Here is a 21,230-nt window from a genome sequence, read left to right on the forward strand (position 1 = left end):
TTAATACATAATATTTTCATCAGAGTACTTCCACTTCATCCCAAGTCTCTGCAATAGAGCTTGGTTGCTGCTGGTCAAAGTACAATCCAAAGCTTATTATTTAATGACACTGGGCTTGAATTGCTGGCTTACAGTATGGGAAATACACCTGGGCTCACAAATAGGAACTCCCTGACCTCAAGATTTCAGGATGCTATGCTACACCTGACTCAATTAAAAACTCATCCAGCCTTAGGTCTTAAAATGCTTGTTTAAATTACTCAGAGGACCAGTTACAGTCAAAACACATGCAAAACTGAAGTGAATTATGAGTTGAAAAAAATTTCTTATAAACAATATAAACCAAATAATCAAATGTGTTTCCAGACAAAGGAAGTCAGTCTTCGGGATAGTAACAAAAAAAAATCCTGAAAAAGTATGCATTTCCTAAAAATGTCTATTTAAAGAACATATAATGTGGATTTGCTATGAGCAGCAACAAGATTAAGAACTTTTCCAAAGGAGTTACAGAAAACATTCTGAAAAATGGGGGCTTCCACTTTTCAGAAAGGACTCTTCTGTCTACCAGCTACACTCTACACAGAACTTCACACATAAGTTTACAGCCAAACTACATGAAAAGAGACTCACCTGTTTCACTTGTGGGACGTATAGCAATTGGTTCAGCCAGTTCTGTTTTCCCAGATCTTGTGACCCAAGCAACCTAAAAAAAGGAGAAAATAAAAAACAAGTTTGTGAAAATATCCTCTAACCCCAAACTTACTTTATACCCAGCTGCAGTCTAGATGGTTGGGTTTTCTTGCAGTCAGATTAAAATGAAATGTTGAAGTGTACCTCAGGAGCAAAGTCAGCAATATGAGACTTCTCCGTCTCTAAGGCAGCCTGGGACACAAACATGGGGAAGTAGCAGTTTTCCACTCCAAGTTTCTTGATCTCTGCATCAAAGAAGTCTTTGATGGCTTCCCAAATAGCATGAGCCCAAGGACGAAGAATGTAACAGCCACTGACATCGTAGTATTCAATCATCTCTGATTTTGTGATCACCTTGCAAAAGATTAATCAGAGGCTGAAGTTTCAGTTTGTGCACAGAGAACATTCAGTAATTCAAGTGTGTGTCATGCAACTCAAGAGAATCTCCTACTTAAAACCGCTCAAATTGTTAGCAGCTAAGATAGGGTCATTTGTGTTACCTAGAGAAGGTTAACCAGGAACACTAAGCTTAATAATAGGTCTGAATACTGTAAACACTTAACTAAAACTGAATTTCATGAACCCAAGTAAGAGACTATAGCTGCTTTCCAGGAACAAAAAAACCTGCACTTGTGTAAGAAATGTCTCTAGCTCATGTCAGAAGAGACTTTTATTTCTTGGAGTACAGGCAAAAATTATACTACTGACAGGAAATGTACACCACTGAGAGCTACTTGCAGTCTCTCATAACAAGACTAATCAAAACTAATCATCTCGACCTGGCTTGTTTTCAATCTCGCAAGCCAGCAAAATTGTTAAGTATCAACAGATATTTGCTTCTGTTATGCATCACCTGGAGCTGAAATAAAACTTTCAAGTCTGTGAAATTCCTGTAATTTCAACTAAGTTTTTTACTCTTAACAAAAGAGGAATTCAGGTATGAAACAAGGAAACCATATGTATTATATTTAATAAGGTTGGGTGGTTAACACTCACCCTTTTTACAGCTTAATAAATTTATTCAGGTCTTCACTCCAAGGCATTTCTATTTAAGACCATGATAACATAAGACATAGAAAAGAGCAAATACTTTGCATTGTAATGAAAAAAAAAAAAGAAACTCAAACAGAAAGATGCAAATCCCAAACACAAATTGATTTATAACAAAATGAAACAATCAAATCAAACTGATGTGCACTTACCTGAGAGAACCACTCTGAAAGATTTTCTTCTTTTTTAGCTTCTAGACCCAGCCTATGGTATGACAAAAGAACCATTCAGCATTTAGCCAAGAAACTTATCCTAACCCTTTTCTTTCTCTTCTCTTTTGGGGCAGGAGGTATGGAATAATAAGGTGGAAGAGAATGTTTTAGTTTTACATCAAAAGGCTAAGTTTTGGCTGGTGGGAGTTGCTAGTATTTCCTTATGCTAACAAGAATATTAATATTAAATATTTAATGAACAGTTCCAATTATTTAGTATGGTTTGAATACTTCCAATTCTCACTATGGCTGTATCAAAGAACTTCACAGCAACACATTAAAAAACCCAACTACCAGTAAGCAGTCCAGTAAGAACCTAAGATTAACCAAACCTGTGTGTAAGCTGTTTTACTCTTTATTTTAAACATTTCCTACCTAGCCAGTAGCTAAAATTTCAGGAAAGACCTGCAACTCAATTCACCATTCATGTGAATGGTCAGTCACACTGTTTGAGACAGCAAACTGACCCTACCTCAAAATAAGGACAACCAAAAAACCTACAGGATTCTAAAGAAGGTTAAACTCACCAGATTCAAATGATAGAACACAACAGTAAAGGTTTTACATCTCTACAAACAGAGAAGTTTTCAAGGAGGGAAATGCATTTTTTCTGGCATTATTTCTATACAAAATAACCACATCTCTTGTCTCTAATATATTGTTTATGTATATGAAACAGTAAATACATAGTGATGCATAATACATGCTGTAAAAAGACCTCTAAACTTTCAGCAAGACACAGCAGCACATTTACAGAAGCAAATAATAAGCACAAAAAATTCCCAGTGACAGTAACAATACAGGATGCTGAGGCACAACTGACACTAAGTAAACTTTGGTAACTTGCTTTTGGCTCAATCCTGAAGATGAAAATCAATACAGTTATTTTACAAATGTCCCCACCTTCAAGTGAAATGAGAAATGTATCACACTCTAAATCTGAGCAGAGGTAGACAGTTGATGGTTCTATCCAATAAGATTAGAGATTGCATCTTTACCTGGTTTGTTTCTTCGGGCCTTGGCCCTCTCCTGATCCATCTGAGGAGCGCTCATTCCCACTCTGTCCTTGCAAAGGTTCTTTTTTGGGGCCATCATTATGCTTCTGTTGCTTACTCTGCTTTTCAGACTTGTTCTCCTTCTCTTTCTTCTTTTTGTCTTTGTCATCTACACCACTAGCAGACACTGGTTTATAGTCAACTCCTGCAACAGACTTATACTGGGCCTTCAATTGAAGAAGTTCTTTAACAGCCACATCTATCTTTTCCTTGAAGAAAAAAAGTAGAAAATTATAGAGAAATCACTGGAATAATATAGCTCTATATAAAAAAAAAAAAAAAAATCTATATGGCTTTATGGACATTCACTGACCTTTGGCAGAAAAATCTGCATAAGCCAGTACTTACTTTAATGTGCTTACATTTTATAGGATCATACCTGACAGCATATTTAATTTAAAAAGAATGTTTCAGATCTCAGAATTCAAATGCTGCCTATTTTAAAGGTGGAAATTTTTTTACATTTTGAATTCCCATAATCACACTGAATTTCAAAGATTAAATACATAGATTTAAATACATATATTACATTTCTACACTACAGTGTATATGTTATTACCTTGTCTGCTTTTTCTGCTTTTAATTTCCTAACTTCATCTCCTTGAAGAGCTACTTTGCTAAACAGGGCTTTAGCTTCAGGAGTGTCTGGACCACTGGGTAACGTGTTTGATGTCTGAGGCAAAGTCCCCTGAGCTGCTAGTGGTTGTCCTGGCTTGTACTCCTGCCCAGTCTTTTCCTTGTAGTCAGCTTTCAGAGAAAGGAGGAGTTTTACTGCTTGGTCTATTTGATCCTGTGTAGAGGACAAATAGCAAGATTTACTGGTGAGAATTAAAGAGAGAACTGGCCAGAAGCATTGATTACCAGGCTATGAAACCAACCTAAACAACCAACAAAAAAGCCCCCCAAAACCAACCCAACACCAAAACTAATTTTGCAAGGTGGAAATACAGGCAGAAACCCCCCTGCCCCCCAGAAGCACCTAAAAAGCTGCAGGTTTGTCTTGTGTTCTTTTCCACAACCACCACTGAATCTGTCTCACTTGGAAAGGTCTGGCTATTGCTGCAGCACGCGGGATAGTTGAACAGTCACTCGTCCAAAATACAGCAAGGGATAGTAAAATACATTAAATACTTCTGCAGGGTCAATATCTGCCATGCTCGTGCCTATTCACCTAGATATGAGAGGTTAAGTTTGACTTTGTATATCTGAGTCAGGAAAGTATCCAGCACCAGAACAGTTCTGCTTGGCATTATCAGAGCATGCATGACCTGGACATAGGGGAGGCTTGATCACTACTTGGTGAAAGATTTCCCCCCAGTGGCCAAATGTGATTACAATTGCAATTGCTCACTCTAACGCCCGTTGTACCTTGGAAGCTTTCTCTGCCTTGAGTCTGCGAACCACTTCCCCTTGCTCAGCTACAGTATCATAAAGTGCTTTGCCATCCACTAAGCTACAGCTTGCCAAGTTACTGCAGCAGACAGGAGATGGAAGTGCAGTGGAAGATAGACAAGGAGGCGTTGAGGGTGGATTTCCAGGCTTGTACTCTTGACCTGTCTTTTGTTTATATTCTGCTTTTAGGTTTAAAAGAATTTTCACAGCCTCATCTATTTGTTCCTGAAGCAAGAGAGAAGAAACAGCAGTTGCAGATAAGGGTAGAAATAAGGGTAGAGGTGTAACACAATAGCTGAGATAACACAAATTACTGGAATGGCACTAACACAGCTGTTGCAATAAAACTTCTAGAGCTATCCTGTGAGTATAAGCTGTTATTACTAAGTTCTGTAGTAAAACTTTTTAGCCAGAATACCTACAAGTCGTATACCAAAGGACCAAATCAGGTAGTGTAGGTAAGGGCTGATTTCTGTGCCATAAAAGCCTCCCATTTAGGTGACTTAGTCCTCTCCAGTTATAGCAGTCCATGAGCTGCACACTGGAGAGCAGCAGCAAATATACAGACTCTGAATAAATAATGGTTCTTTGGTCATGATCAGGTAATTCCCAAATTTATTGCTGCCATTCTGCCTCCAAGTTACAGCCCTTCTTTCAAGTTACTGCCTATATTCTGCTTCACTTATCTTGTATGACTAAAAAAGAACTTATTTATTTTCCATGCACTAACACATAACTCATGCAGCCAGCCATATCATCAGCTCAAGAGAATTTGGGAAAGCACTTCATGGAACTAGCTTAGAAATTCTGCTCCTCAAATTTCACAAAACCTGCCATTGGGTTTTAGCCTAAAATGAAGACACTGTTCCACTCAGAAGTATGCACAGGTAGAACACCTTTGAAGCTTTCTCCGATTTGAGCTTGCGGACCACATCTCCTTGGTGAGCTACTCTGCTGTACAGAGCCTTGCTGTCTACTGGACATGGGGATGGAGGAGTGGGAACAGGAGAACACTGAGGAGGGACAAAGGCCACAGGTGGGCTTCCAGGCTTGTACTCCTGGCCTGTCTGTCGTTTGTATTCTGCCTTTAGTGATAAAAGGACTTCCACAGCAGCACCTATCTCATCCTGAAAGAAGAAAGGAAGGGACAGAAAGAAGGAGGAACAAAGATATAGAAACGTAAGATTCTCAAGAATACCATAAATACTTTCATTAAAAGACCTGCAGTTTATGTGCACCTATTCAGTTTTTTAAGTACTTAGTGGAGTTATTCAGAGAAGTTTTCTCTACTAATTTCCTATTTTAACAAAGTAGCTCCTCTTAAGGGATGTACAACCCTAACTGTCCTAAGTAAAATTGTAACAATGAATTCATTTAGGTTTTCTCATTTATTTCGATTTTATAGTGCCATCAAGATACTACTACTATCAACATTATTTAACCACTGGGCAAACTATGTTATTTTCCTTCTCTTCTTGCGCTGCATTAAAAAGAAAGAAAATAACACAGCTAATAGTAGCTATGTTTGCTATGTACAGTTACAGACAGGAAGAGTCTCAAAAACATCTGTGGCATTTGGATCTTTCTGGTTTTGGAGCTTTGTTTCAAGGTCTAAACAGCAACAATTCAATCCTGTGAAGTCACATAATTTGACCATACTGAGTTAAAGAAATGAAGAATTGCCAAGGCATTTAAATCCCAAGGACTTGATTTGGATAGTTAATCAACTCTTGCTGTTGGGTAAATTTGGTCCATGTTTCAGAGCACCAGCCCAAGAAATATGGGAATTCACCAATACAAACTTGGTCATACAAAACTAACTGAAGAAATGAGTTTTGGAAAACACAAGTCTTGACAGAACAGAGTCCAGTCCAAATGATGACTACTACAAAATCTCTGGATCCATAAGCACCCATTCACCTCCACAGAGAGAGAACAATGGGCTATGCAAACTCAGACAAAACCACAGGATTATTTTGATCCTCACCTTAGATGCTTTCTCAGCTTTCAGTTTTCGGACCACTTCTCCTTGTTCTGCTACTTTATCATACAGGGCTTTACTGTCCAAGGTACCAGGGGTCTCAGGTTTTGATGACTGTGCAGTTCCAGATACTGGAGGATTTCCTGGCTTATACTCCTGGCCTGTCTTCTCCTTGTATTCTGCCTTCAAGGCCAGCAGTTGTTTCACAGCTTTATCAATATCTTCCTTTGCTGCCTTCTTAGCTTTCAAGTCACGAACTACATCACCCTGTGCAGCCACCTTGTTGTAGATGATCAAGTGACCTTCAGATGACTCAGCACAGGCTGGAGTAGAGGTATGACCAACAGCTGGAGCAGATTTTCCTTTTACAGCTGAACTTGCCTTAAAAAAAAAAAAAAAGCCAAGTATTCAGCATGTAATCTCGTACAGAAAGAGATGTATAGTATACACACACACATTTTATGGTACTTTCCTAAACCACTAGTTTACCTCTTTCTTTGCAGTTTCAGCTTTGGTCTTCTCTTTGGACCCAGATGTTGGCATTTCTTTAGTGTGTCCATCGGGGATGTAAATCAAAATACATGGGGCATCTTTACAGCTGTATGGACTATAAAAAGATTTATAGAAAACACAACAGTAAAGGAAATAAAAGATAAATATGAAACATTTGTTGAAACAAATGGGCCACTCTTTCTAAAAGATGCTTTCACACAACTGCAAGTTTATCTCTGATATACAGCTGTAATTATCTACATTTCCATAACTGGGGATCTGCAATGATTCCTCTTACATGCGCCCAATAGCTTGCTAAGAAAGTGTTACAATTAAGTAGCATGTGCATACCCTAATTGGAAAAATGCCTGTTTTATCCTGTAGCACCGCTATTTAATTTCTATACTCCAAGTCACAACAAAACCATGACCTCATTACCAAATCCAGGTTAGCTGGACCTCAAGTACCACATACTTGGCTTAAGACAGTTTGAAGAGGCAGGAATGGAATAAAAAAATAAAAGCCATGCCAGTCCACAGAGACATTCCTCACAAAGATCATGGTAATGAGTAAATATTTGCAGATGACATTACTCTTACCAATGTGTGTGTGTGAAAACACTAAAACACAACAAGCTAAAGCAAATTCTGTGAAGTCTGTTTAGGCCATTCTCAGGTAACTTACCTCACTGGCTCATAGGGCTGATCACAAATATAGAACCCTCTCCTCTGAAGCTGTATGATGTCTCCTTTTTTTAACTCCTTAAGGCATGGATCACCCAGCATCAGTTCTTCTTGCTGTAAGTATTAAAAGAAATCAGTCCACGTCAAAGGAACAGCAAGAAATGGTGGTAGAAGGATAGTGGTGATTTCCTCCTTTTCAAAGAGTCAAAATGTTATGTAATTCCAATAACAGCAGAACACATACTAGCAAGAAGATGCCACATCATAAGAATGTATCAAGACAAAAACTCAAACTATTGTTTTCAGATGTGTAAAAGCCTGGTAACAACTGAGAATAAACAAGAGTCATATTTTAATTTTGAAATTATGACAGGTTACATGGAAACACAGAAACTAGATACACCAGCATAATTTATCTGTTTAACAAAAAAACAATTCTATTTTCAAAACCACAATTAGAAACAGTGTATTAAACAAAAAAAACCAAACAACATGAAGTTTTGTGGAATTAAAGGGGACAAAAATACAACTCACCTTGCTATTTCGGTTGATATATTGCTTGAAGTCTTCATCTTTACCTAGAACAGGCTTAGTGATCAGATGCTCATAATTAACACAGACAGTTGGGATGAGGGGTGCACGTGGAGTTTCTGCCAACCAAGTGATCTTAGTAGTTTTTTTGAAGTCCTTATTATCTAAGTTCAACTTGGCATTGATAGACACAATTTTTCCACTTGAATTTCTACAGGAAAAAAGAAATTATAATGGTATAGCCTAAATGATCAGTTCTGATTCAATACTGCAAAAACAAGTGTTCAGAGTTAATTTTGAAGAGTGAATCATAGAAAATGAAAGAGTGCACTCACTGCCATTTAAGTTCTCCATTGATTTTGTTGTCTTAAATATCAACATAGAGTAAAAAGCATGGGGAGAAAAATCTTTGCATATTTATGTTCTCTATCAGAGCTCACTCCATTCTGGCACGGTCTCAACACAACCACTTCAAAAATACCGTGATGACATTAAATGGTCCCCTTCCCCACCTCAACAGCTGTGCAACTAAAACTGTGACAGGTTTAGTTTGTCAGTATGTAAAAGCAGTATTTGTTATGGGGTGAAAGTTGTTAACATTCCAGGTGTTTTTTTTCTGTCTGTCTGAAAGTGCTGTTTTACAGTGGCAATAGTGCCACAGAATCATGGAGAGCACTGGACATGCAGTATCAGGACTGACTAATGATTTCCAACCTGAATCTACAGCAATATACACTCTATGCTAACATGCAGTTTCATGGCATATTTCAAAGTAGATTTATAGACACAGACTCATAGAATGGACATATATTGCCAGCCATTAATTCTTTACTGTTACAAGCTTCCTGTTAAAATAAAAGACAACAAAAAGCTGAAAAGCAAAAATAAATTTAATCTGCCACTGTACAGGTTACCTGTTTAATTTGGTAATGATGATATTGCCCCAATTTATGAACGTAACCACCTCTCCCTCCGCCAGGGTCTCTGCATCTGCGCCCTCAATGAGGACTCTGGAGCTGTACCACACAGGCTTCAACCCAACATCAGCATTCTGTGAATAATGGTTTACATTTCAAAGACAACAGATGAAGACAGAAGATGGACTATAACAGTAATGCAAAGCTACAATGTTTTTCCACAGCTCCCTCCAGTTTCTTCTTTACAGGCATTGTCTGCATTCCCCTGATAATTCACCCAAAAAATCCACTGACAGCATATTCCATTTCCATTGCAAGGCCCATGAATCTTTAGGATCTCAGAGGTAAACCCAAATTTTTTCTCAAGTTCCCATTTTGCTAAGCAAATTCCCTTCAAAACTAATTTCAGAACTCTAATTTCTGCTTTTTTATAAGGTTATATATGGACCTTCTTTTAGCTGCATAGATTTGTAAAGACAGAAACCAGAACTACATCACTTATAAAATATTCAGCTTTAAAGTATCTCAACAATTGAGATAAACTTCTATTTTCTAAAAAGGCCAACAGCTGAGAGTTCAGACTTTCTCAGCTGGTCAGGAGTTTTCTATTTGTTTATTTAAGTCAGTATTTATTTCATTACATACTGGAGGAAGCATTTACTGGTACTATCAACGTTTTAATATGCTGGCTTGTATCTGACCAAACTTCAGTGTCTTTGAGCCTTGAAGAGTCACAGCTCTCACATCTGCTCAAAACCTGTTTCCTTGTTATCAGCCACGGGCAAGAGGGGAAACCCAATGCCCAACTCTCAGTTACAAGAAATGGCTACAGGAGCACTCAGAGCAACAAAATCAAAACAAAGAAATGAAGCAAAGCCTCAGCAAAATTCACCAATTTCTCAGTGTAAGTGTATATAAGTTAAGGGATGCTTTTAGTGACGCTTCAGCACAATTGACTCAAAGGAAAGTATCTTTGTTACTTGTAGCACCAAGAAAGAGTTGTATCAGTAACATACTTCCCTATTAAGGGATATTACTCTGTTTACTGAATACTAAAAGTATCAAATCAGCAAGTTCTTTAGCTTTTGATAAGAACTATTTGCTATACAAATTTAAAAGTCCTATTAAAAATCCAGAGATTGACAGAATCAACAAGTTAATATGTTACCTCTCCACATAAAACCTGATTTTATAAACCACTTAAAAAACACCTCACTGTTAATGGATAAAGAGTGTTTACTGTATTATACAGTAAACAGAGCTTGAATAAAATTTAATATTTAACCTCGTGAAAGTTAGCATCAAACAATAGGAAAACCAGCTTGAGTAGCAGAGTAGCATTCCAGACTTGTAATGACTCACTCTTCTGAAAACTCCCAGAGAGGCCTTTTAGAGCACCTTTTATATGCACTCCATGTATTTACAAAAAGAGTTTCCTCTTAAAAGAGCAAACATGTTTAGCAGTTACACAGTTTTTGACAATTTTGAGGCAAAACAAAAGTACCCCTTGGATAGATCTCTATCAGATTAGCTATCTGAGCAAGCTAAATGCAGGACTCCCCTTCCGGACTGTCTCATGCTAAGGTACTTCCCAACCTTACTGAGCTGCAGTACAAGAATATCAAGAGAGTAAAGCAAGAACCTTTGGGTGTTTAGCCACTTCTTTCATCTCCTCTTGAGCTTCAGGAATATTTACTGGGACCACTGCATCTTTCAGTAAAGCAGTATACCGAGGTGCTACTGGGTCTATAACCTACAGAAAACAAATAAGGTGCATCATGAATATATGCCACTGACAAAAAAATGAGATGCTTTACAAAACAATCACCACAAAAAAAAAAAAAAAAGGAATATTAACTGGTATTCTTTATGTTACTGCATTTTTTCAAAGTTTGCTTTAATGTCACTTTCATCCAAAGCTACAGAATAGTGAGAAAGTCGTGATAATACTTCACAATTTCCAATCTTTACTAAAATACTCTGAGTAAAAACTGGATTGGGTACTACTGACAGCAGAAGTAATCAAAATTATAATAATATAATCAAAATTATGACCCAATGCCTTTTGGTGAAGACACAAAAAATGTACTCTGATACAGTTTTACTGTGCACATAGGCTATTACATCTGAATCGCTTTTTCTCTAGTTAACTAAATTTAAAGCAATAATTTTTAAGTGGAGTTTGTTCTTTTTCCAGCAGCACAAGACCTGATCTCATACCCATTTTCCAGGCCAGTACTCTAGCAGAATCAGTGACAGAACTGGCCGCAGTGGAGACACCAATCAAGTCTGCAATTTTATTACAGACACATCAGATACTATAATAAGGCAATACCATAAAATTTACTTCATTTGGATTTCTACAACATGAGTTTGGCAAGAAAGAGGTACCACTAGGATGTCTTCCTGTATTTTTATTGCCCATTATCAAACACAGCAGCTGTATTTTCTCTGAAATACTGGTTTGTCAAACTGTTCAGAAGAAGCACTTAAATACCTAATTCAAGTAAAGCAGTCATCTAAGGCCAAAAGGAATATCCAGGATCTACCTGGGTAACGGGAAACTGACACAAAGGAAAGCACCTGCTTTTATTAATATGAAGTAATTTTTGCTCTCCTTGCAGGTTTATTCCTGCTCAAATGAAAAGCTACACAGCAATATATTTTTCTATATTTTTGAGAAAATTATTTCACTTCTAATTACTTGACATTAGATAATAAAGTGATATGATGATATACTTTTAAGAAGACGTACTTTATTAGTTAGTAGTACCTGAAGTCAGGCACCTAAATGTTAGATATACACTTTGAAAAAAGACTTGTGTATGTATCTCAAAAAGCAGGGGTATTATATGATTTAATATCATAATTTTGATAGTTAAATGACCAGATTTTATAGTGTTATTACCAGGCTCTTTATTTTATTCATTAAAACTCGCAATCCCTCGTCAGGTGCTAAAAATTACAGGATCGCGTATAAAATATGAGTTGTCACACTGATAAAGTCTTTGAGCTCAGAATTACCCGTAAGCAGCCAACTGGTTTTTCTCATACCGCAGAGAGCTTTCAATCTGCACAGCCACATGTAAATAAAATTGGCTAATAAATATGGTGGTGTACAAGGAGCAGAGGTCTAAGAAACTCACTTTAAAAGTCAGTTTTAAAAAAAATGAGCCTTGACAGTCCATTGTGGATTCTTCCCCTCAAATCAGTTGTTAGTCATAAATATATTTATGCAGCAACAGAAAGAACCAATTCATAAACCTACGTGTATGTAGCAAATCAAATGCAAAATACATGAAGAATTGAAAGACACATGCCAGACAAGCAAAAACTATTTAAATGAACAGATCTGGGTACTATCTAAGCAAAACCAAGCAGGAATACCAATGCAAAATAACAGGTGTTTCCACAATCACACAAAATATGCAATCCTCATGAAAACAAATCGCCTTATTATAGTGTCCAAGCATCTGCTGCCAAAAAGCAACTCATCATGTTAAGATGCAATATTCCTGATTTGCCATTCAGTCAGAAACTCCAGCAGTGCTGGCTTGATCTCCCCAGGCAGAGCACGCAGTGCGTTCTTCCTTTTGCCACAGAAAGGAAACGCGGCCAACGTGAACCAAATCGGGGAAAATTTGTGTTTATGTTGACAAATCAGCCAAACCAAAGGTGGGCAGCCTTTGAAAACTAGGAATAATGCATTTTCAGTGGGTTTGTAGAGCTCCTGTTATACAAGCAAGTGTGACTGTGCTATGAAGCTGCAAAATGATAGCTTATGCTATATATGCTTACAGCACTGTAAGCTATATGCTAAGGTAAAAAGCATTAAGTAATACCTTCTTACAGATAGCTCGCAGCTTGAAAGCAGAAAAATGAAATGCAGTTTTCAGATCAGATTTACAGCATTAATACCATTATCCTTTCCCGTACTACTAAGGAAGGCAAGTAAGTACTGGCATAGGAGAACCAATAGGATTAGAGCTTCTTCAGGTTAGAAGGGGGGGACATTCCATTTTCCTGAGAGTGCGCCAAATGATGCAGCATACTGCAACTGCTACTTGTTGTGATAAGCACTCCAATGAACGCTGGATTCTCTACATATCCTAGAAAGAGGATATCAGGAGTAGCATCAAATCCGACTAAACACATACCTTTTTGTTAAAGGACCAGATTTTATCCCACTCCATATTCACAACAGATCGAGAGGAGCCCTGGATAAAAAAAACCCGAATCAACGCCACATTAATATAAATATTCTAGCTCTTAGACTAATTTAAAACAAAGTTCTTTAAACTGAAAACTCTCTATGGTTTGTTTTCATTAAAAACAGTTTTTGAGCTTGCAAAATAAACCTTCTCCAAGTAAGAAAACTGCAAGTCTGTTTTGCCAACACCTACTCACAGGTGCTACCATTGTTGAAGCAATAGATGTCCAAGTAGCAAAGCTTCAAAAGCAGAAACCTCCCAGTAACAAGTACATTAAGCGAAGCTTCACAAAAATTTGTGAAACTTATCGAGGGAGATTCAAAGAATGAGAAGAAAATACCTACCTGAGCAGCAATAAACTGTTTTAGCCCTTCAACTGTCATGCCCCTTCTCAGGACACCACGGACAGTGGGAAATCTTGGGTCATCCCTAGTGGAAAAAGGTATTCCATTAGTGCCATACACTAAATTCTCTAATTCTGCACTTATCAAGAACTTTACTAATACTGCCACACACAAAAGGCACAGCCTCCATGTATTTTACTCACTAAGCTCCCAGCTAGGTGAAAGCACCTAACTGAGATGACTGAGCTCTTATCCATACCAAAAGTATGGTGAAGGTTAGGTCTCTCAAAAACTAGCAAGACAAAAGTTATGTCCCTATCCATTATTTCCCCTCCAAGGGCACCCAGAAAATGTTGCTGGAAAGAAGTGACAATGCTATCTCTTTATATAAGTGATAAAATTCTATGATTTTTTTTTTCTCTTATATAAGAAATAAAAAGGCCTGATCTGCAATGTAACATTTGAATTTGGTGGGAACGTGAATCAAACCTTGCTGAGGACCTAACAGAGAGGCTCAGGGAAGGAAAGGTAAAGACCATCATAAAGATCAGCTACACCTCTAGGGAAAAAAATCAGGCAGGGACAAAAAAGGATAAATTTGGCTCTAGCCAAGTTGCTCCATGCATAAACTAGGAATCTAAGCTTCCAACTCAACTGACAACTAGACAGCTAGTCCACCAAATACTGTCTGCAGGAATCATATCAATCTGAAAAAATTAACAGAAAGAAGGAGGGTGAGGGCAGGTTGGAGAGAAGTGGGATGGATTTGACTAGATCAACAGGACCAGAAACACTTCAATCCAGGCCCTCTTCTGGCATTGTTTAGGAATGACTCCAATGACAACAACCAATGACTCAAGAGTGGAAAACATGTAAATACCACCCACAGCAAGAGCCAGAGTCCAAAAATAAGCTGCCTCATGTTTATTACAGACCATGAATATGTATGTACACAGCAACTGCAGAGTAGGAAACAGACACATTGTACATATATAAGCCAGTTTAATTAATCTATATGCTTTAATATTGTTTAAATATTCATTCAAACTATCCCAAAGCAAAAATGAATGTGCCAGTCGCAAGAATCTTAGGGAACCTACAGCCATGGAACATACCATCCATCCACAAGGCCTTCGTTGACAAACCAGGTGAGCTTTCTCTTGGAGAGCACAGTGTTGTTGAGGTTTAGCCTGCTATACTCCCATATATATGGTTTCCTTATACCCAGAGCCTCAATAATCCAGTAGAATTGTTCATCTCTGTCATGGTATTCAGTTGTTCTCAGTGCATGTGTGACACCTTCAATACTATCCACAATGGGGCAGGCAAAGTCGTATGTGGGATAAACACTGACAAAAAAGATCTTTAATTAGCAGGGTAGAACAAAACACTTTCCTCCCACTGAAACATTTAAACTCAGTGCAGTTTATATTCAAGCATTATAAATATTTCTAACCTATGATCCTGAAAACTTTCAGATCAAGACTAAAATAACACATACACAACTAATAGTCCACAGAAAGATCCAGAGGGCAATATAATTTTAAGATGAAGAAAGCCTTCAAGAAATGAACTGATAACAGCCTTAATATTCAAGTCTAAAAAAATAACCCTACACTGCTAACGTTTTTTCCAAACATATATAAGGACTAAAACTGAAATAATATTCACTGTTGACCACAATGGCCATCTCACAGGTTTTAAAAGTAATTTGCACAAGTTTCAGAAAGTCAAGAGACTCATCACATATTCTAGTTGAAAAATGCTAGCAAGTTCCAAGCATTAAAAGAAATTTACTAAGGAATTGTAAATGCAATTCCCGGAAAGAGCAAAAGCTACAGGCCACACAAGCAGAAAGTGGACATACTTGTAGGTACTTCCTGTCCGAGGGTGAGGCTGGTTTTTACAACGATAAAGAGTTGGATCCCTCATACATCCATTATTACTACTCATATCTATTTTTGCTCGTAGACAACAAGTTTGTCCATATTCTGTTCCCTTTTTCATTTCTTCCCACATTTGCAGATTCTTATTAACACCTAAGAACAACAAAAATACACCATTTTCTAAGGTATTAGGAAGCTGATACAGAATCAAGTTTTATTACTGCAGTAAGAAAAATCAGAGTCATCCCCTCTTTGGACACTGGAATTCATTTTCACACATTTTACATTGTGAATTTTTTAAGTGATAATGAATGGTGATGAATTCATACGTACACAAGTTTACTGCCCTGGTCTAAATGTGTACTTAATCCATCCAGCCTTGTAGAGCAAAGCACTAAACACTTTCAAGTCCCTATAAGGACCTTGAAGATATGCAGATTAGTAATCTCACTCATATTTGTTAATAAAAATCAAGCTTTGATATCAAATCAAAAACGTAAGAAAGCAAGACCAAAGCTTAAAATATCTTACAGTTATTTCTGTGTTTAGATTCCACTCTTTGCTCACGCTCTGCTTTCATTTGTTCTGCAGGAGTATCATCCACATAGGCCTTCCCTTCCAGAATTAGCTTCTCAGCATATTTCATTATTGTTTCAAAGTGATCTGAGGTATATGTAAATTGATCTGGTTTGATGTGCAGCATGGCAACATCTTCGAGAATAACCTGCCAAGTGTGAAAACGTACACTGTAATATTCAGCAAAGGTAGTTTTCTTACATCTTTATCCTCTTCCTGTAAGGTGTGGTGTTTTTAATGGTCCATTGTCCAGGAAGGATAAGGCATAAATAAGTATGAAAGAAAAGAGAGGCATGCACTTATCATTCTTTCACAGCCTATAATCACTCTGCTATCTTATCATACCTTTTCAAAGTCTTCTTTCTCTTTTTCTGGATTTGTGTCATCAAATCTCATAATAAGTTTTCCTTTGAAGTTAACTTGGTAGTGCTGATTTAGCAGGGCAGCTTTGGCATGACCAATATGCAGATATCTAAAAAGGAAATCAAAATATATATATATACACCAGAACTACTTCAGCTAGACTCTTTATTTGTGAGGGAAGGAGAAAGAATGGAAAGCAATACCTAAGTGTAACAAACAGCAAACCTAGGATATTTACTGAAATACTACACGTTTATGAAAACAGATTATGTTTCTTCTACCACAAATTTAGTAGTTGACAGTTAAAAATAACTAAAACTGTAAATTAGAGTGTTGCTATGGATATAAAGATTGGACTGCAATTATCTCCATTTTTACAGACTAACTTAAACCAACTGCTGATGATACCCAGGAGCAGTGACCAGATAATCTAAACCTACCACATTCACAAGAGTGGAATTTTCCAGCTGCTGCATATTTTTTAATATAAGCTATAAAGCTACTGACTAATTTAAACTAAATATAAATCCCCAAATCCACAAAATTAAAATCTCTTAAAAAAAGAGAGTAACATATCCCTGAAGAACAGCGTTTTAAAACACCAGGATTAAGACACTAAAAACTACTAAAGTAAGCCAAGAACAATATTTGTCATAGACATACACGTACATAATACATAATTCACAATATCTGAGTAAAGTTTATATTGGACTAATAGAGTAAGAAACTCAACCACAGAAGTCACATGATGCTGAACAGCCAGTTTAATGAACAAATACAATAGTGGAAATTTTATAGGCCATCAGGCAACTCCAAAAAGAAATAGAAAATGAAAAGCTGGCTGAAAAATGAGTTTACTATCCTGGCTCATCACATCTTCTCTGTGTGGTCTTTAAGGAGTTTGTGCTTTGGTATTCCGCACAATCTGGACCCCTGGCCCTCCATTATACATCTGGTGTCAAGTTTCCCCAAGGAAGGCTATCCCATACATCTTTCCTTTCTCAAATCTAAGCTGCCTTGGGAAGCACTGAGTCCCTTGGCCCAGTTCATAAGGACTGCATGTCCACACCACAGCTCCTGCCAGGGCACACACATCCACTATCCTTACAAATGTCATCCTCCTGTTTCTCCTCATCGCACTGCTGAGCTGCACAACACCATCTCGCAACTAAACTCCCTATTCCAAGTCCAGACAACAGCGCAATCAAGTACCCAGGAGAAGTGAACAAACAGCTCTAGTGGAGACAAAGCTTTAAACACTCATTTGGTTTAACAGCCTTGTCTGATAAGCTGATTACCATCCTCACCAAAATACTTAAAAAAAAAACCCCAACAAAATAGAACCTTGGCAAAGTATTCATGTTTCTTACCCACTTGCTTCAGGAGGAAACCTCACAATGACCTTTCCCATCTCTGCGCCAGGAAGTTCAACAAACTTCCCAACATCTGCTTTCTTTTCCTTCTCTGTTGCCTTGAAAACAGACATAATTACAGATTGTATTAGCAGTAAAATCGGATATAAAACTCTAGATAACAACTGCTGTATCAAATTCTCCTTTCAAACCTACAAGCTGCCATACTGGACTCCAAATTCATCTCTTCACAACTTTCACGTAACTCAGAACTTCAAATAAAGATTAATTCTAGAGTTTTAAGTTATTTTGTCTTCAAATCTGGTCCAGGACTGAAAAGTTGTCTAATTTATTCCATAGAAGAAAACAATTGCTAGTTAAGGTTTGTATCTTAGTGTTCTTAACCTGAACATGATAAACAAATTCAGTCAACTTTCAGTCAAGAACAATCTTTGCAGGTTCATCAAGATCTCAAACTTGTCTTTAGAAAAAGCAAACAATATAGCTAAAGAGCAGTGCTGATTAAAAGAAGAGGTGCCATATTTCCACAATTCCACCTACACACTGGACTAGACAACTCATACCTTTTTTAATTTGAAAGCAACAGCTTTAGCTGTAAACAGGAGTTTACAAAAGTTTAGCCCACTGTACAACTGCTTACTTTCAGTATTTAATTCTCTAACTTAAAAACAAAGAATTCTTGCAGTGTATTCACAGAAATAAAGCTACTCTCTCCAGAAGGCCTGAGTAAATCTTACCATTTTAACCTTTGGTGTGCCAGCAGCCCACTTGGCTCCTACAGACTGGAAAGCACGTTGTACCTCAAGGAAGCTGTACCACCGCTTTGCATGCACAGGAGCTTTGTTTTGTTCTAACTGCTCTTGCCATGTACCATTATCTGTTAGAAAACAAAGAAGTTTTCAAACTATTAAACTATAAAAATAAAATTATTTTTATCAACAGCAGCTTTTCAGATTGCTCTTAAGAGCAGCAACACTAAAAAAACATAAAATGCTGCTAGCTTTTAATCCTAATTATTCCATTTACTTTCAAGTGGAATTGGGTGATACTGAATGGTACATTGTCACCTATCACCTTTAGATATAGAGGTAAGAGAAAATAAAAACCAAATCCGTGAAAACAGATCATCAAAGCTTCTTTAACTTCTAAAGGGTATTTTGCACAGTAACATCTACCTCTTTTAATAATTCAAAGTAAACACCAAAGAAATTTCCACTGCTAAGATAATGTCACAGAAAGGTCAATGCATATAATTTTATGTTGCACATTTTCATATTGAGGCAACAGGTAATAAAAGATGTTCTTGCAATTATTAGCACAAAAGATATTAGAAAAAGTTCCACCTAGGGATTACAGCTCATAAATTTCCAAATATAGCAACAATTTAAAAAATTAAAATCTAGGATTTCCTAAGCTACACTACTGCCATCACTAGGGATGCACAGGTCACAGCAGTGTGCATGACAGTAGACAGTCTTCATAGAGCTAGAAGTCACTACTAGCATCCACAAAAAAAGAAAAATCGGGAATTCCTGTTGTATATTGATTGAGTATAAAAATATTGATATTGCAAGCCAGTGAAACAGAGAATATAAACCAATACCTTTTAGTACAGCCCAGACACACAAATCTGCAAGACTCAGAGAGTTTCCCACCAAGTAGGTCCGTAGAGACAGACAGTGGTTGAGTTCTTGGATGGCTGAAGGGAACTGGCTGGCAGTGGATAACTTTGTAGCACTGAACTCCAGCCAGTGGTCAATCTTGTTTGAAGGGACAAAAGACAGTTAAAGTTACTAATGGAATGAGAATTAAGCTCATTAAATAACTGAATAATACACAATTGATCTAACAGCTGAACAGAAGATATTAACAGGAACATTAGAATTAAATATATCAGATCATAACATATGTTGAAGGAATATTTAAAATAAATTATACTGAAAAATTCACCAAGAACAATACTAAACAATGAAATTTAATTTCTTCCTTCAGCATGAATCCAAATTGCTGAAAACATCAACTTCACTTAAGTTATTTCCATTGGTAAAATAATAAGCAGTTCTCAGGTACTCCCTTATCACAAGAGTATATAAAAATCACCACTCTCCTTTAGCTATTTACACATCATATTTGTGACCTACTTCCTCTTCCTGGTGCTGCTGCTGGTTAGTACACCATTTTCCCCTCAGTCCCTATTTTCTCTTCCTCATCTTTTAGATTTGAAGAAATCAAACCCCTGATCTTCACAAGTCCTATTCCCCACTCCTGCAAAAGTCTTTTCCATCTATCTTTGTACATAAACACAAAAAATATTAAGAATTAGGCTATTTAATAATGTAGCCCTGTATATAAACTGAATCCCTCAGTCCTGCAAGAGACTAAGTGTCTTTTCTCTGGTCCTATTTCATGTGTAACTGTTCTGCAAACTGCAACGGGAATCCTTCCAACGTTCAAGCCAACGTGGCAGGCACAGATGTAATTACAACCTCCACAGAATTCAGTTCAGTCATTTGCAGTTGCACGCCAAAATATGTGCACCACAAACGCAGCTGTCCCTGCACTTCTCCAAGCACAGTATTATTTTGGAAAGAGGCAGAAGTGAAAAGAAGTATTGTACCAGCCCTGAAAGTGTGTTTGCTGAGGTCTGGGTTTAACTTAAAGGATTTGGACAGAAATTTTAAATAGCCACAAGATAACTTACAACTTTTTAATGCCTCACAGGCAAAGTAGTAAGACAACACTTCCCTTGAGACCAGCTATGAGAGCAGAAGAGTGATTGAAGAGTGATTACCACTGGCTTCACTGAATCAAATCCTTCAGTTCCTCCCCAAATTTCAGGAGTAAATTTCAATTTGTCTGCTAGTTTCAGTTATCAATTTAAAATTCAGCATATGATTGATTATCCTGAGCTAGACCCAGGAAGAAATCAGGGTCAGAGTTTTGTCTCTCATACACAGTAAAAGCTACTTCAGGATTTCAATGCCACACAGTGTTCCTTGGTGTTACACTGAAGTGTTACAGGACAGCAATTGATGGCAACAGAGCTGAGGGAAGTGAGGAGGGAAAATTCATGTTTTACCTTACAACTTGAATTATTTTATATTAGCAAACTGTCTGCTTAGGAGTTGCTGTTGCAGCAGTGGGCAAGGGCAACCCTTCCAAAGCTCAGATTGCTTAGTCTTTATACAGTTTTCTTAGGCTTTATATTTCTTTATATGAAGGAGGAAGCTTACCAAAGCAAACCCCTCAGCATCCCACATAGCTGGAACCTCAGTCTAACAGTAAAATGCAGAACAATAGACACAAGGTAAAAAGAAAAACCCAAACCCCCCCTGCCCCCAAACTTAGAACATGCCAAAAGACAAAAAGGGAAAAGGAAAAAAAAACCCAAGAGACAAGAGAGTGATTCAAGGCCAAGGTGGACAGGGCTTTGAGCAGACTGGTCTAATGGAAAGTATCCCCACCCATGGGAAA

At 37.4% G+C, this 21,230-nt stretch overlaps 1 protein-coding gene across 6 annotated transcripts in view; it reads right to left on the minus strand.

Annotated features, from left to right (window-relative positions):
* EPRS1 (glutamyl-prolyl-tRNA synthetase 1) overlaps positions 1-21,230 on the minus strand; it is a 37,498-nt gene that overhangs the window by 9,195 nt on the left and 7,073 nt on the right. Inside the window, exons 4-26 of one of the 6 annotated variants that reach the window (XM_064709146.1) lie at positions 19,360-19,516; positions 18,494-18,633; positions 17,754-17,854; positions 16,366-16,492; positions 15,976-16,168; positions 15,426-15,597; positions 14,674-14,907; positions 13,559-13,643; positions 13,161-13,220; positions 12,846-12,866; positions 10,646-10,756; positions 9,001-9,137; positions 8,090-8,297; positions 7,557-7,669; positions 6,870-6,987; positions 6,387-6,761; positions 5,296-5,526; positions 4,376-4,624; positions 3,567-3,797; positions 2,951-3,216; positions 1,893-1,944; positions 835-1,044; positions 631-703 (exon numbers count right to left, since the gene is read on the minus strand). In XM_064709146.1, coding sequence (XP_064565216.1) covers positions 631-703; positions 835-1,044; positions 1,893-1,944; positions 2,951-3,216; positions 3,567-3,797; positions 4,376-4,624; positions 5,296-5,526; positions 6,387-6,761; positions 6,870-6,987; positions 7,557-7,669; positions 8,090-8,297; positions 9,001-9,137; positions 10,646-10,756; positions 12,846-12,866; positions 13,161-13,220; positions 13,559-13,643; positions 14,674-14,907; positions 15,426-15,597; positions 15,976-16,168; positions 16,366-16,492; positions 17,754-17,854; positions 18,494-18,633; positions 19,360-19,516 — 3,664 coding nt within the window. The remainder of the gene's footprint in view (positions 1-630; positions 704-834; positions 1,045-1,892; positions 1,945-2,950; positions 3,217-3,566; positions 3,798-4,375; positions 4,625-5,295; positions 5,527-6,386; positions 6,762-6,869; positions 6,988-7,556; positions 7,670-8,089; positions 8,298-9,000; positions 9,138-10,645; positions 10,757-12,845; positions 12,867-13,160; positions 13,221-13,558; positions 13,644-14,673; positions 14,908-15,425; positions 15,598-15,975; positions 16,169-16,365; positions 16,493-17,753; positions 17,855-18,493; positions 18,634-19,359; positions 19,517-21,230) is intronic. The other 5 variants (XM_064709147.1, XM_064709149.1, XM_064709150.1 and 2 more) reach the window with 5 other exon arrangements.

The sequence above is a fragment of the Zonotrichia leucophrys genome, chromosome 3, assembly GCF_028769735.1.
Source record: "Zonotrichia leucophrys gambelii isolate GWCS_2022_RI chromosome 3, RI_Zleu_2.0, whole genome shotgun sequence".
Taxonomy (NCBI): domain Eukaryota; kingdom Metazoa; phylum Chordata; class Aves; order Passeriformes; family Passerellidae; genus Zonotrichia; species Zonotrichia leucophrys.